The 15847-nt window shown below is 44.4% G+C and overlaps 1 protein-coding gene across 1 annotated transcript; it reads left to right on the top strand.

Moving 5' to 3' along the window:
- The first annotated feature begins 1973 nt into the window (after positions 1 to 1973).
- On the top strand, positions 1974 to 11884 carry slou (homeodomain transcription factor slouch). The gene is made up of 4 exons (XM_018098161.3): positions 1974 to 3919; positions 4001 to 4259; positions 10958 to 11238; positions 11313 to 11884. Exons 1-4 carry the CDS (start codon positions 2525 to 2527, stop codon positions 11526 to 11528), a joined length of 2151 nt encoding a protein of 716 aa, XP_017953650.1. The 5' UTR covers positions 1974 to 2524; the 3' UTR covers positions 11529 to 11884.
- The last annotated feature ends 3963 nt before the right edge of the window (positions 11885 to 15847 follow it).

The following is a 15847-nucleotide window of genomic DNA, read 5'->3' as shown; positions in this document are numbered from 1 at the left end:
AATTAAAACGAAAATGGCATAACAAGCTGCTCATTAAGAATGCCATCTCCCCTCATTTTGTGGTTAATTATAGAGGAGCGAAGCCGAGTAGCGCTAACGAGCGCCCAGCTCCGCCAGCGTTGGCCCCGCAAAAAAAAAAAATAAATAAAATAAAATGAAAGAAGCTGGAATATGAAGAAGGTGAAGAAGAAGAAGCTGAAGTTGAAGCAACGACAAAGTCAATGGAACGAGCAGAAGTAAGGAAATGCCGTCAGCCGAGAAGTCGACGGAGTGCCGGAGGGACAGCACACACTGGGAGGATCGGACTATGAGCAACTGTGTGGAGGGCATGCCGTTGAAGTTCATTAAGCAGCATCCTCGCTGTCCTGCGTCCACTTAACGATGTCACTTATACGCCCCATTGTGCGCTCAAACCCACGACCATGGGCACGGCCACTAACCAACCAGGCTATCAGCAGGCTATCCACTTAGCTGCTGCCTTCTCCTTCTATACATGCATCGCTCTCTTTTATTCTTTAGCTCACTCACTCATTCAGTCTCTCACTCTCTCGCTCGCTCTCTCTCTCTCTCTCTCACTGCCTCTCTATATGTATGTACTGCTCAGTCTCTGCTACTTCTTCTTCTGCCTTTTCCACACCCACTTGATGTCCGTGCGGGCCGCTGCTACGATGCGTATAAACCGCAAATTGGATGCGATATTAAATTGTCTGTGCAAAGCGCATATAAATTTTTGTTCAATTTAAACCATTCTGTAAACTGAGAAGCGAAACTCACACGCACACATACAAAGAGAGAGAGTAAAACACAGAGAGAGAGAGACAGCAAGAGAGAAAGAGAGATAGAGTGAGTAGGGTAAAGGCCAGCTTGAGCGAGAGTCAAGCAAACATGGGCGACTGCTGATAGCTTTGAGTTTTACAAGGAAAAAAGCATCAACTCGACGTCAAGAGTCGACGAGTCGAGCGATGGACTTTTAGTTGTTTGTCAAAATTAACAAGAAGCGACTTTTATTATTTACAATTACTAACAATTATTAACAACTAATTAACAAACTGATTAGCCACTAGAATGCAGCATAAATTCAATTAGGCCTTGTAAAAATTGGCAAGCGGAATACTTTTGCCTGCGGCTGCTGCTGGCTGGCATTGGCTGGGCTCTCGGTTGCCAGCCACAAGAGCACAAAGCATTCATGCATATATGACTAAGAACAAACCAGGCATAAGCAAAAAAACAACAACACAGGGACGAACAAAAAAAAATATATATATATATATATATATATGTACATACATACATATACATTTATAAAACAGCGCACATTTGAAATATAAAAAGCTGAGATCCATTTCGAAGCCAACGAAGCGCAAAGGCAAACAATTTTTGCGCTAAATAATTTGACAATTACTCACATCCTCGATCGCATATTTGGATGGCAATTGAACTGAGGTGGGGGGGAGACGAAATGCAAAAACTACGTAAAGCTGGGCAGCAGCTTATATCCCCGTGCGTGTATGTGTATTAGAGAGTGAGAGAGAGCGAGAGAGAGAGGGTGAGCGATTGAGTTGATGGAGGGCAGCTGGAGAAGAGCAAGATAGCTTGCGTATGTGGGCACTTGGGTGGGTATGCTCAGTGCTGGCGAGACCTAGGAACAGACCATTACGCTTGCTAACGAGGACAAGGCAAATTAAATCATTAGATGCTAGCCGAGATTAGGTCCAGCCGGAGCATGGCGCGAGGGAGGAGCCAGTTCACTCAAATCACGCAACTCACTCAAACTATCAGCTGGGGGCGTGTGCAGCACATACAAAGAGAGCAGCATCAGCAGCAGCAGCAGCAGGAGAGCATATGAGCGCACTGGCGATCCACTCAAAGCAACCACCACCACCAGCAGGCAGCCAACACGACGAGCAACGAGCTCAACAGACGCCGCAACAGATTTGTTCACTTTCCATTTAGTTGACTTGCCACGGGCCAGCGGCAGCCACAGCCACAGTCACAGTCACAGCCACAGCCACAGCATCTGGACTCAAGATTCACTCGACAGTGACTGCGACAACGGCAGCGACAGCGACAGCGACAGCGAGCGGGCAGCAGCAACCCTCAAACATTCTGTCGAGCAATACTATTGACATTCCCATTACCATTTCCATTTCCATTTCCGTTTCAGCCCCGGCTGCGAGCAGAGTGTCGCACGCGCGGATTACGCTCAAAAGCAATGCGATAAGCGTAAAAGTACAACAACAACAGCAACAACAACAACAGCAATAAGAACTAATAGCATCGGCAGCATCACAGCATCAGCTGCAGATATTGAGAGATACGCGCCGGCATCAGTGACAGTCGATTGGCTGCAATCAAGGTGACAACACCACGGCGCGGACAGAGCGAACAGAGCAAGTGAAGTCAATTATCAGTGAATAGTGAATAGTGAATCGCAATTGTGAATAGGTGAATAGCTGAATAGCCAAATAGACAGTGCTCAAGTGAACTCATCCAGTGTGATAAAGTGCCCAGAGACAAGTGCGATATGGTGATGCTGCAGTCACCAGTGCAAAAGCCTAGCGATAGCATTGGGGCACAGCCCACGGCCGTCGGCGGCCTGATGAGTCCCAATTCGAATCCGGACTCGCCCAAGTCAAACACCTCGCCCGATCTGGCCAACGTGGGCGGCAATGGGGGCGCCGAGCTGGTGTCGGTGTCCAGCACTGCGACCAGCGCCAGCACATCCATCAGCGCGCCCGTGGCCAAGTTGCCCAAGTTTATCATAGCCGCCAGTGGACAAGCGGCCAAGCAGGAGCAGGACCTGCGCTACTCCATTGAGCGCTTGAAGCAGATGAGCAGCGAGAGTGCGGGAATGCTCAGCCGCCTGACGCCCACTCAAGAAGATGTCGACAAGGAGAAGACCAACAACAACAATAATAACAACAACAACAACAATAACATGGCCAACAACAACAAGAGCAACGTGCGCCGCTCACAGTCGCCGCCCGCCTCGGGCGTCAGCGTCGGCGTCTTCCCATTGCCAGCGCAGCAGCGCAAACTGCTGGAGCTGAGTGCAGTGCGTCACTTGGCACGGCCGGAGCCATTGCAGCATCCACATGCCGCACTGCTGCAGCAGCACCCGCACCTGCTGCAGAACCCACAGTTTCTAGCCGCTGCCGCGCAGCACCACCACCACCAGCAGCAACAGCAACAGCAGCAGCAGCAGCAGCACATGCACCACCATCACCACCATTCAGCTCACTCACATCCGCATCATGCAGCAGCCGCTGTGTTCCATCTGCGAGCACCTGCAGCGATAGCCAATGCCAGCAACACCACTGCACCACCCTCGCCAGCCACATCGCCACTGTCGCCACCCACATCACCCAGCACTGGCACAGGCACAGGCGCTGGCTCCGGCAGCTGCCAGACGACACATTCCGAGCCGCAAAGGGATTCGCCCCCGGGCAACACCGCAGCACCAGCAAATCCTTCGCATACAGCTCTCGCAGCACCGCCCCAGCATCCACAGCATCCACAGCCACCGCCACCGCCGCCACAGGCAATGCAGCAGCACTTGGGCGCCGGGCCGCATCCAGGGATGGGCAGCATTAGTCCGACATCCGCCAATGAGATGGATCTGGAGCGGATTAAGCTGGTGGCCGCGGTTGCCGCGCGCTCCAGCCAAAGCCAAGCGCCCAGCACATCCACCGCCGCCTCGACCAGCTCCGCCTCCGTCTCGCCCCCTGGCCGCGACTTGAGTGATTACGGTTTCAGAATACAGCTGGGCGGCCTGGCGGCAGCGGCTGCTGCGGCGGCGGCCACATCTCGCCAGATTGCGGCCGCTAATTATGCGCGCAGCGACACCAGCGAAGAGCTCAATGTGGATGGCAACGACGAGGACAGCAATGATGGCTCCGGATCGCACAGCACGCCGTCGGTAAGTCTCTCACACTGGCTATCCCCGGGTATTTCCGTGCTCAGCTTTGCCTGTCCTTCTCCACTCCTGCTCTTTAATCAGGTCTGCCCAGTGGATCTGACGCGCTCCGTGCCGAATGGCGCGAACAGTGCGAGCACCGCCTCCACCAGTGGAGCCAGCGACAGAGAGGCCACCAAACGGCTCGCCTTCTCCGTGGAGAACATCCTGGACCCCAACAAGTTCACGGGCAACAAATTGCCAGCGACAGCGCCACCTTTCGGGCATCCGCGCCAATGGAGCTACGATCGGGATGAGGACATGCACGATCACCTGGACGACGAGCACAGCGAGGACATGTCTGGTGAGTGTCTGGCTAGCAGGTAGCTCAATGAGCAAGCAGCATTGCTCTGTCTGGTTGCCTCTGATTGGAATCTTGTGCACAGCATCCCGCCTAAACACGTACACACATATGTACATATCACACACATGCATGTGTGCGTGTAGTTGGGCTGCGGAAGCGGCAAAACGTTTTCCACTTGCCTCCACTTGTTATTCCAAACAGCCAACTTTATTCGACCGTCCTCCGTGCAATTGAGTGGGTGGGCGGGTTGTATTTAAACTGCCGCCTGTAGCTTTTGGAATGTTTTGATTTTGTTACTTTTTATACCCACCCACACACACACACAGAGAGAGAGTGAGAGAGAGAGAGAGAGAAGGTGAGGTAAAGTTGCCATTTTGAACGAGCAGAGATTTTGTTTTGCCTGTTTTCGTCCGTAAGTCACGTAGACCCTGTTCGTTCGTTGGTACTACGAAAGCAGTTATACATACATGTATACACACACACATATATATACCTATATATATATATATATGCATTGAGCATATTCGCCGGGTAAACAAGTGTGCAAACAATGCGAGCGAGGTACAAAACTTGTTTAGACTGAAATCTGCACTCATATTCAAGTGGGGATTTTGCATGGAATTTGTTTTAATTGATTGATTGATGTTTTAATTGGGAAAAGCAATTGCTGTGTGGAATTTTGCGATATTTCTTTTTGCCAGATTTTGTGCAGCCCCTGTATTGGGCTGCTCTCATTTTAATTTTTTATTTTTCTTCCATTTTTACTCTACTTTTTTCACTTTTTTCTTTTTTTTGCCTCTGCTAGCTGTTGGCTAACATTTTGCTGAAAATTAATTGATTTTCATGCTTCGCTCGCTCCAAAGAAATTCCTCAAATAAAAATTTGCAAATTTGATTGAAGTTGTGTGGTGAACTTGGCAATAGGATCTGTGTGGGGCTGGGGGCTGGGGGCGGTGTGTGCTCGGATAAAGCATCATCAGAGCAGAACTGCTAAGCTGCGGCAAAGCGCCAAAATAAACGTTGAAAACAAAGTAGATAGGTAGAACGAGAGCATCCGAAAGGGAAGCATTTCCGTATCCTGCTCGTCACGCAGGACACGGAAAAAGTCAAGTCTTGCAATTGGTGAAACGCTTTGTTTGCACAATGCTCATAATGTGATTATGACTATGAATAGAGAATGTGCAGAGAAATAACTACGATTAAGTGCTAAGCTATGAGCTAAGCAAATATAAATGGCAAACCTCAAAATAGACGGAAAATTCATAATGCTGTTCGTTGCCTCTAATGATTGAGTATGCGAATGGCATATTATTAAATTTTGTATTCATTTTTTCTTATCTCACATCAGTTGAGGTTAATAAACTGTTTTAAATGTCCCCGAAAATTACTCTTAGATTTGTTAAAAGCGGAAAAGATTAGGTTTTCCCTTATAAATGCAACTATTAAATATTTGAAAGATTTATGTTTACAACAGAACAAAAAAATATGTATATAACAATTGCTTCATATTGCGTTTTATAAATAACTAAAAAGACGAAGAGTAATTAACAAAGTTGATATATATTTAATTTGTATCCAAACATCACTGCAAGCTAATACAAAATTTGGAAAATTCTAAAAATTTTCAATCTACAGTTGCTTTCATTGATGTTAAAAGTCGAAACAATCAAATTTCGCAGAACTTATTTAATATATCTACTAAATAGCGTAGATATAAAGGCTTTACTGATGCAAAACTACAATGAAACTAAATTTCATAATACATAATTTCCTACTGGGAAATTGAGAACCCGAATAATCAATTATTCAAAATATATTAGTATTATTTAAAATATATTTTTTGTATATATTTTACATTTTTTCACATCAGTTGAAGGTAATAAAATTCAATGAAAATCATGGGAAAATTTAGATATATTAAAACTGATGTGACGAAATTTCGTACATATTTGGGAATCAGATAGAATTTCTGACCTTAGCGTTGAATACAAATTAGCTTCAATTCAGCTAAACTTTCAATTAAACTAAAAAGAAATTTGTATCAGCTTTTTAAGCTACGAGCATTAGGAGACTCTTGACTAGTTCTGCACAAGTCAACAAAAGATATAATATTTTATATTGTAAATAGTCATATTTCGCATCGAATGCCCTAAAATCTAAAGTCAATCAAAATGAAAAGTTTTGATAGCTGGAAATGTTCCATTGTTTATCTTTAATCAATGTTAGCGACAACTGACAATGAGAATACACAGCTTGTCAGTCATTTAGTTTGCCCAAAGTGCTGGTTGCACTCACATTTACACGCGCATTTACACCCACATACACACACACACACACGCACGCACACAAACAAGCCACTCGCTTTATTGGCCACTTCGGTAAGCGCTTATGTACGAAATTATCAACAGTGAAAATGGCGCAGAGCACAACAGCAACAACAATAATAACAACAACAACAACATCATTATCAGCAACAAATTATCGGCCATTGCTGCTGCTGCTGCTGCTGCTGCTGCTGCTAGTGTTTGTGTGTTGTTGTTGGCTGTTCGTGTGACTGTTTGCTGTTTGTGTATTTGTGTTTGTGTTAATAAAACACAATTAGCTTCATCAATGGCGCCGGACGTGGAGGTGGCTGCTGTTGGGTGTGGCGCCGCAGTACTCGAACATAACTGCTAATAAAACAGACTGAATGGCCGCGCCAACGACCCCAAGCGCCGGCGGCGACAGCAGGGCGGACGACGAGGAAAGGGGAGGAACGCAACCAGGATAATGATGCTGGCAATGATTATGTAGCTGGTCGTGTCAGTGTTCGTGTGCGTGCCATTGTTGTTGGCCGTCTGTTCAGTCAGCTGAAGTTTACAGCAAAGGGACAGCAGCAGCAGTAACAAAGGCAGACGGACTGACGAACGGGCGTCGGACGACTTGACTGTTCACATTACGCATACGCACTGTTTGCGTGCTGCGATTCAACGATTGTTGCCTGGTGATGCTGTAGTCATTAATTAGCAAGGTACTTAATTACCGCACATTCATTAGCCGCTTCAATGGCTCTGTCCCGGCAACATGCAAATACACACTCACACACACACACAGAGTGCCTGCCCTATCAGACACTTAATTTTATGAGCTGGGAGGTGCTAATGCTGCTGCTGGTCGCTTCACTCTATATTAGCGTAATTATGTGGCCTTTTGTCTTTGCAACTAATTGGATTTTATGACAGCCTCACTCATTCCCACCCCACCCACTACTCCCTCTCTCTCTCTCGCTCTTTCTCTCCCTTTCGCTCTATCTTATCGGATCACAGCGGATGCATTGTGTGTGCATGACGTTTAATAATTTACATATATTACGCATACGCTGCATTTGTCAGCGCTCAATTCTCTAAGGCGCCATTCGCTGGGGTCGCCGGCCACTGGGCGCACAGCAATTTGCATATCATTTAAAATGCAAAACAAAACTCAGCCAAAGCACACAACTAGCAAATGCACTAAAAGCAGCGCTGAAAGCCACAATACAAAACACAGGCGGGCACAGAGGCAGAGGAGAAAATAAAAACAACATGGATAGCAACATGGATAGCTAGAAATTTACCATATCTACACACACATACACACTCACACACACAGAAACACACTCTAGCATTATGCTCGAGCAGCACAAAAAATGCGCCCCAAAAGTCATATGAAAAAACATGCGATAACTAAGTGGGCTCACAGAGCATGGCGGGGATGTACTTGCTGTCTGGGGTTGGGTCGAATAAAATGGTTATGTGGCAACATTTAACTGTGGGTGGCCATGCCCTGCTCGCTGCCAGCTGGCAGGGGGAGTGAAACTGCTGCGGCTGGCAACCAACCCCCGAGAAAGTAAAATGGCTGCGAAAACTTTTATTCTTTTCAGCACTCAATTTGGCGCTCAGGCTAGCGCTCTCGCTCGCACGCATGGCACACGCCAATGCATCTCTATATACGTATAAATATAAATGTGTGTGTGTGTGTGTGTGTATATAACGTACTTTGTATTCATGTATTGGTGTATATTGCTGGTCGCCGACTCCTGGCTGCTGGCGCTCTGGGGAGCTTTGCAGATTTGTGTGCGTGTCTGTGAGCTCTGTAAAGTTAGGCGACAATTTTCGTAGTCTCGGCTCGGCTTTTTATATCCGTCATCAGCAACTCATTTATTATTTTATGAAAATGGCAAAATGAGACGACAAATGCTCCCCGGGGTCGCATTGGCCAAGCGTATGCGATTATAATGATTGCGACAATGAAACCGCCCGAAACCCAAAAGTGCTCGAATCCAAATTTAAAAGCCATTTTGTCTGCCGAGTCTCTGTGTGTGTGTGTGTGTGTGTGTGTGTGTGTGTATGCGTTCATGTGTGTCTGGTAATTAACACTCAGATTTCATAATTAAGATTATGGCTTAAAATTATAGGTTGTCATGGAGACTTTTTTATATGCTCCCTATACCCTTACAAAGTATGTTAAAGTTTTCTCCTTTTGTTAAAGCTAGAAAGAGAGACGCAATTGAGTTTAGACAGTTAGGGTTTAGTCTATGTAAATTATCTTGGATTGGAACTTTTACAGGCAAAGAGATATATAAATACATATATGTATATATAATATATATATTGTATACTGTGGTATATTCTAGCCCTAGCTAATGTATAATAATATTACATATTCTATAAGATATACTTGTGGTATAATCCAGGAGTATAACGAATTTACAGAAAATTGTGTATTTTATTATTTCTCATACTTTTAAGTTACATATTTTATTTGAAAAATATTTTTAAAATAATATTACATAATATTATCGAATAAAATATCTTATTCTTAACATTGTAATTAGCGTATAACAGATTTAGTTCTTGGAAATTCTTTCTTAGCTTTCTTACGCTTTGCTTTTTATATCAATTTCATTCTGATTAGCTCTCTGATCCTTGCCTGCAATTTGGGCATAGAGTATATGAGTCGGTGTACATCCATTCCTGTTTTTTTCTGCTCAGCCATGTTAGTCTTATCTTTAATGTTATGGCATAACATGAAAATTACTTATATGTGCTTTTGCTACTATAATAAGCAGCTGCACTTACTTGAGAGCAGCCAGCCTTGACATTTGGAGTACCTCGGAAGAGTAAACAAGAGCTGTAAATGTAAATGAAAGTACTGTTAAATGAGCAGAGATATAATAAACGAGCCTGACTCTCTAGCTAATTGCGACAGAGCAACGTTTGCACGCATATTAAGGGTGTGCCACATATAAAATTATCTGAAAATATATTCCTTATGTATATTCAGCAAATTTCCCAAGAATTTAGTATATTAATTAATATATATTTATGCATATAATATTTACATGAAATCAAGCACATTTTAACTGGAATTTGTATCTACTTATAATACAAATGTATATTTTATTTTTAATTCTTATTTCGAATTGGTATAGCATAAATAGAACATTTTAAATGTCGTTGCATATTCAACATAACCCTTTTGGTGACTCTTCATCCAAACGGTTGCCAGACAACACGTATATGCCTTGTTCCACCGACTGGACGGCTAGTTACCCTAATTAGAAAAGCGCGTCGGCATACCAGCCAGCTCGGGCAGCGCTTATTAACCAGCTGCGGTTGTGGCTGGCTGTTTATAGGGCGCCAGCCCCATCCTCAATTGCAACCTCCACCTCAACCCCATTCGCATCGTCTGCGCAGACCTTTCGACTTTTTCGCGTCTGTTTGCCGACGCATTAAGCGTCTGGTGGAGTGCCGCCCCACGGGCCAGTTAATTCAATTGACTCAAACCAATTGTGGTCAGCGTCACTCGTCGGAGCCGTTCAATGGGTATTGATGATGCTGATGATGCTGATGATGCTCATGATGATGATGATGATATTCGGGCATCTAATGTGCCATTAATGCATATCAAAGTGGCTGCAAACACTCCACAGCCCATTACCATTGCGACAGGCGACATTCGAGCCATTTGCATTTGAAAGGGCAGACAGACAGAGTCGGCGGTCAGTAAAATCGTTAAATATTAAATGAAGCGTTCATGTTAATTTTCTGTTTAATTGGCGCGCGATGTCTGTGGCTCTGGCTCTGCCTCTGCTATGCAGTCACGGCCAGGCTAATTACATGCAAACATGGCCAATCATGTTGACCAATTACCAGACGTATGCATTTTGCAGCACCGTTTCCGCGAAGCGCCTTTCTCACTGAGAATAGCCGAGTTCCACTCTATCTCTCTCTCTCTCTCTCTGTCTCTATATATATATCTCGCTCTCCCTTATATTGAGCAAAGTTACATCGTTTGTTATGCCACACAATAATAATGACTGACCCAATCAGTAGTTGGTATATATTTTTATGACTATATAAGCCTCAGACGGACTCAGCTGGGTAATCGATATGCCCTGGACAGTGGTTGGCGTGCGTTAATTGAATTTTGATTGCCGCATCACTGCAATCAATTGCGCGTTCCCAACTGGACCGCCCATATACACATGTGCGGCAGCATGTGCCCAAGATTCCAATTAATTTACAGCGATGCGCAGTGATTGATTTCCATTTGCAAATCACGCCCGGCCCCAAGGGGTCAGCTCAGTTGATTGATGAAGCTCTCGCCATGCAAAAGGAATGAACACTAAAAAAAAAACTATTTTGTATTTCAACTTTTTCTATTCTCTTGCGCTTGCAGCTCAGGATCTCAATGACATGGATCACGATGACATGTGCGACGATGGCAGCGACATAGACGATCCCAGCAGCGAGACCGACTCCAAGAAAGGCGGCAGTCGCAATGGCGATGGCAAGTCAGGCAGCGGTGGCGGCGGCGGTGGGTCCAAGCCGCGCAGGGCGCGCACCGCCTTCACCTACGAGCAGCTGGTTTCACTGGAGAACAAGTTCAAGACAACGCGCTATTTGAGCGTGTGCGAGCGCTTGAACTTGGCGCTCAGCCTGAGCCTGACTGAGACGCAGGTGAGCATTTCCTTACCTTGACTGCTGTCATGGGACTCTTTGCTGAGTTTTAGTATTTTCGTTGCGATTTGCAGGTGAAGATCTGGTTCCAGAATCGACGCACCAAGTGGAAGAAACAAAATCCGGGCATGGATGTGAACAGCCCGACGCTGCCGCCGCCCACTGGTGGATCGTTTGGGCCCGGCGCGTATGCCAGCAGCCTGCTCTATCCGCACGCCGTGCCCTATCCGCCGTACGGGCCCTACTTCCACCCCCTGGGCGCCCACCACTTGAGCCACTCCCACTCATAAAATTGCAAGATGCAACAGCGTTTGTTGCAAATCTTCGAAAAGCGAGCCAAGGACGCCGCCCCCGAGGCGCGACGGCCCGACGCATTGTAAATATGAAACTGCTTTAAGTGTTGTTTAGTCAGTCTCCCGCCTGTAAATAGTTCGTGTATTATATTGCCATTCGTAGCCAACGAAGCCCAATGATGTTGCCCAGTCAATGTTTGACATATCTACCCCCTTATAATTACTTTATCGAATTACAAATTATGAGTATGTAATTATTATGATACTAAGTATGTATGAGTATGTAACGCTATGTTAGCATTTAAGTGGCAAGCAAAATCAAAAATCAAAATTGAAAAACCAAAATTGAAATTGAAATTGAAATACATATAAAATGTGAGCAAAATAAAGATTTTAAATAATACCAAAGAAAACTCGAGCTTATGAATGTGTATGATCGGGGGGTGAAAAACAATTTATCGCTGTGGCGCACACACAAATAAAGAGGGAGAGAGAGAGAAAGACAGAGAGAGAGTGTGACATACTGTGAGGAATCTCTGGCAAGCGTGTGAAATGACAGGACAACAATGCTAAGTCAAGTGTAAAATTTTAAATTTGCTTCTCATTTACTGCGTGTGCAGCTCAAGCACACACACACACAGACTGACACACACACACAGATACACGCACTCCTGGCTATTCAATTATGTGGCAAACGAATACGAAATATCTTAATCCGATTTGCGTGATACAATGACGGGCATACATATATCGCCGGACGAGGCGAAGTTGTCAAAACAGAGACAGGCGAATGAATAAATTCACGGGCTTTCACACCTCGCGCCCATTGATATTATAATAACTACTCACGGCCCACGGCAGGGGCTGCTGGGCTCTGCTGCCTGTTTGATTGGTGGGCAGCATAATTGAAACAGAAATCCATGCATGGCCAGCTCCAGGAGCCGGCTGCCGATCTGAATGCCCAGACGGATGCGGATGCGGACCGACTCCGAGTGCCGTTGACAGCGACTCGATGTAAACAAACAGACAAACAAAACAAAGCAAAGCAAGCGGCGCAGTCACTGAGCAAGGATATGTCGGAAATCCTTTAATATCTATTACGGCCCCTCCCCAGAAAGGCTGAGCTCTGTGTGAAAAGCCACGCGACACGCGACTCGCATCCGATGTGCGTTGGCTGTAACTAAATTTCGCACATCTGATTGCATTTGCGGGCAGCAATGGCAACGCCCTCTGCTAGAAGGTCGAGGATAACACTTTTTTTTTTTTTTTTTTTTGCTTATTTCCTTCCGGCAAGGGACATTTGCATAAATAATTTATTAAAAATTTGCTTTTACATTTGTTTTAAGCTTTGCTTAAGTACTTTGCAATTAGTCGAAAATCCTATTTGACGTATACACACACACACACACATACTTATGCATATTATGCATGAACCCGCAGCCATGAGCGCCTTTGCGTATATGTGTGTGTGTGAGCATGTTAATTTCTGTAAATGTGAGCCAATAAATTATTCAGCTGCAGACATGCCAGCGATTCCACACTAAATTCTCCAAAATGCGAATGCGAATGCGAACGGGAGCAAACAAGCTCCATTTGCATACGATTAAACTCTAATTTTAGCTGCAGCAACTTACGCTGCGACTGGAGTGCGGCTTATTCTACTTGCCAGTTGAGCAAGAGGAAGAAATTCATTTAAATTATGATGGGTGGATGTAGTTAGGTATGCTAACTGTTGGCTTTAATATGTGTAAATAATTAAACCAAATATATTATTAGATTACATCGAGACACCTGCCTAGAAAACAGCACTAAGAATTTTTACAATGTATATTTCAGTTCACTAAATACAATTTATTGTCGCATATCGAGTAAGACGCCCACAAAACATCTTCTCACTCGCAAACAAATCAGCGAAACGATAAATTAACGAGACGCCTGCCCACTTAAAGGCATACTTAGCCCCAGTCCACGGCGTGGAGTTACCCTTACAGTTGCGCCGTATCCGGAATGACGAACGCCCAAAACGCAAATCCAAGACAATTGCTTTCCAATGCCCGCCATAATAAAGCAAATCCCATTTAAGCACTTTGCACCACCAACTAGCAAAGGCAACTGACAGTTGCCCACTCTCCAGCAAATGCTTCACTTGATTCTGGCTCAAACTCATTGCAGAATCAAAATGCGACACTCACACAATTAAGTTGTTGTGCCCGAGCCTCTCTCGCTGTCTCAGTCTCTGTGCTTGTCTCTGTTTCTCACTCTCTGTGAGTGTTTTTAGGTCTTTTGCCTAAACTACTTTGAATTTTATTTTATAGGACTTATTTTGGATTCCAATTTGCTGCCTTCTTATTATTTTATTTTGTTCTGCTTTGTTTACGTATTTTACGAGAACCTTTTTTTGCGCCTGAATTGCTGCAGATTACGCATACTTCATTCGGAGTATGTGTGTGCGTGAATATCTATATATGTATGTGTGTGTGTGTGTGCGTGTGTGTCCTTGTGTTGGCAGCATGAGCAACATTTAATCTGCACCATTGACTTTTCTACAGTCCGCCCCTTATACATGTTTTGTCACACCCAAACTCTCACTCTGTCTCACTCACTCTCTCTCTCTCGGTCTCTCTCTCTTTGAATGTAGTAAATTTTATGCGAATATTTAGTTTGCTGTGCTTATCAGCACAGCTTTATCGAAACTTATTGTGTTTGTTTAATTGAATTTGGATTGCCGCGGACTGCGACGACGCTGACGTTGACGCTAACGTTGACGACAATTTCGCGGATGAGCGGATGCCTGAGACGCTAACGTCGGCCAGATAAACGAGTAAAGTGGAGCGCCGAGTGAAGCTCGGCTGGCGGCAAGTGGATTGTCTAATTGGGAGTGGTAGATCAACGCGAGACTTAGTTTAGTTCATTTAGTTCGCTATTTGTGGGCTGGCAGTCAGCGAGAGATGCGCGACAATTAAAATTTAACTGCCATGCCACGCCCACACGCCCACTAGCCCACACACACACACCCGAAATGCTTGCATATGTGCGACCATATAAATTATGACCCGCGCTTGACATAAACAAGCTCCCAAGAGGCACTTTGGCCAGGCTATATGACAGATTTTCCGAGCGCGTTTGATGATGAGGCCGCCGTAGGATGAGGCAAGAGTATACGCTAAAGCGTCACCGGGGAGCGCCCGAGCGCCTGCCACATGTGTCTTGAGTCAAGCGACGCGACGCTGCGGAGCGATTGAGCCACCCCAGTTGGCATTGTTGTTTGCAAGCGAATCACATTTTGATGATTGTCAATGTGACTTTAATACCATTTTTCAACTTGACACGCGTGTGGGACGCTTTCAGCTCAGCTCAGCTCGAGATCGACTCGGGGTTGCGCTTGCCACGTGCACTCACGGAGCTGTATGATAAGGAATACGAAAACGCAGAAAAAAAAGGGCTATGGATGGCTAGGAACTGTGTCAGGCACTGAGCGCAATGCTGACATCTGTGGATTAAATTGCAATTTGTGCTCATGTAATATTGAAGCTGGTAAAGAACTCTGGTGTAACACTTTTACATTGTTGTTGCTGCTGTTGTTGCTGTTGCTGTTGGTGTTGGTGTTGCTGCCATACGGAGTTTAGTGCGGCAATAATATTGTTGCTGCCACAGACAATTGCTATTAGTATTTGAAATGGGCAATAAAACTGTAAACTGCCTTTGTGCTGAAAATTACATCAAATATTTTAATGGTCGATTAACTGACAGAGGAAAGATGGAAAGGAGGGAGAGAGAGAGAAAGAGAGAGAAAGCGAATAAGAGAGAGAGGGTAAGAGAGTAAGGGAGAGGGAGTGAAAGAAAAGATCGAAGTAAATAATGTGAAATTGAGCAAAAATAAGTATGTTTTATATTTTCAATTTTATATTTTAAATGTTTTTTTTTTTTTAATATATATGAAATATTTTTATATATATTTACAGATTTGAAAATCATGTTATATTTTTAGACGACTTAATAAAAATCAGCCAGAAATGGGACAGAGGGAGCATTTTTTATTCATTTTGTAATGATTTAATAAAATATTTAGAGATTAATCTTCACAATAATAAATATTGATCAAGAATTAATTAACAATCTAGGAATGAAGAACAATGGATAGGCAGAATTAATAGAACTAGAATTTTTAGAACTATGGTTAGATTAAAAAATTAAGTGCTAAAAGGAAGCATGGAATTAGATAATGGGTATATATGATAGTATATATGGGGACCTTATAAAAAAGAAAAACACGGAGATACAGTGAGATAGAGAATGGGACAGACAGTGAGATGAAA

Source organism: Drosophila navojoa, chromosome 2 (genome assembly GCF_054131105.1).
Source record: "Drosophila navojoa isolate 15081-1374.11 chromosome 2, UAZ_NAV_1.0, whole genome shotgun sequence".
In the NCBI taxonomy this organism is placed as follows: Eukaryota; Metazoa; Arthropoda; class Insecta; order Diptera; family Drosophilidae; genus Drosophila; species Drosophila navojoa.
Note: the sequence above shows the minus strand (reverse complement) of the source record. Positions and strands in the feature narration are given on the sequence as shown.

Bases quoted from the DNA above. Each gene is read 5' to 3' on its own strand.
- slou (XM_018098161.3), top strand. From the start codon at position 2,525: ATGGTGATGCTGCAGTCACCAGTGCAAAAGCCTAGCGATAGCATTGGG. The intron at 3,920-4,000 runs GTAAGTCTCTCA...CTCTTTAATCAG, and splicing joins GATCGCACAGCACGCCGTCG to GTCTGCCCAGTGGATCTGAC. The intron at 4,260-10,957 runs GTGAGTGTCTGG...TTGCGCTTGCAG, and splicing joins GCACAGCGAGGACATGTCTG to CTCAGGATCTCAATGACATG.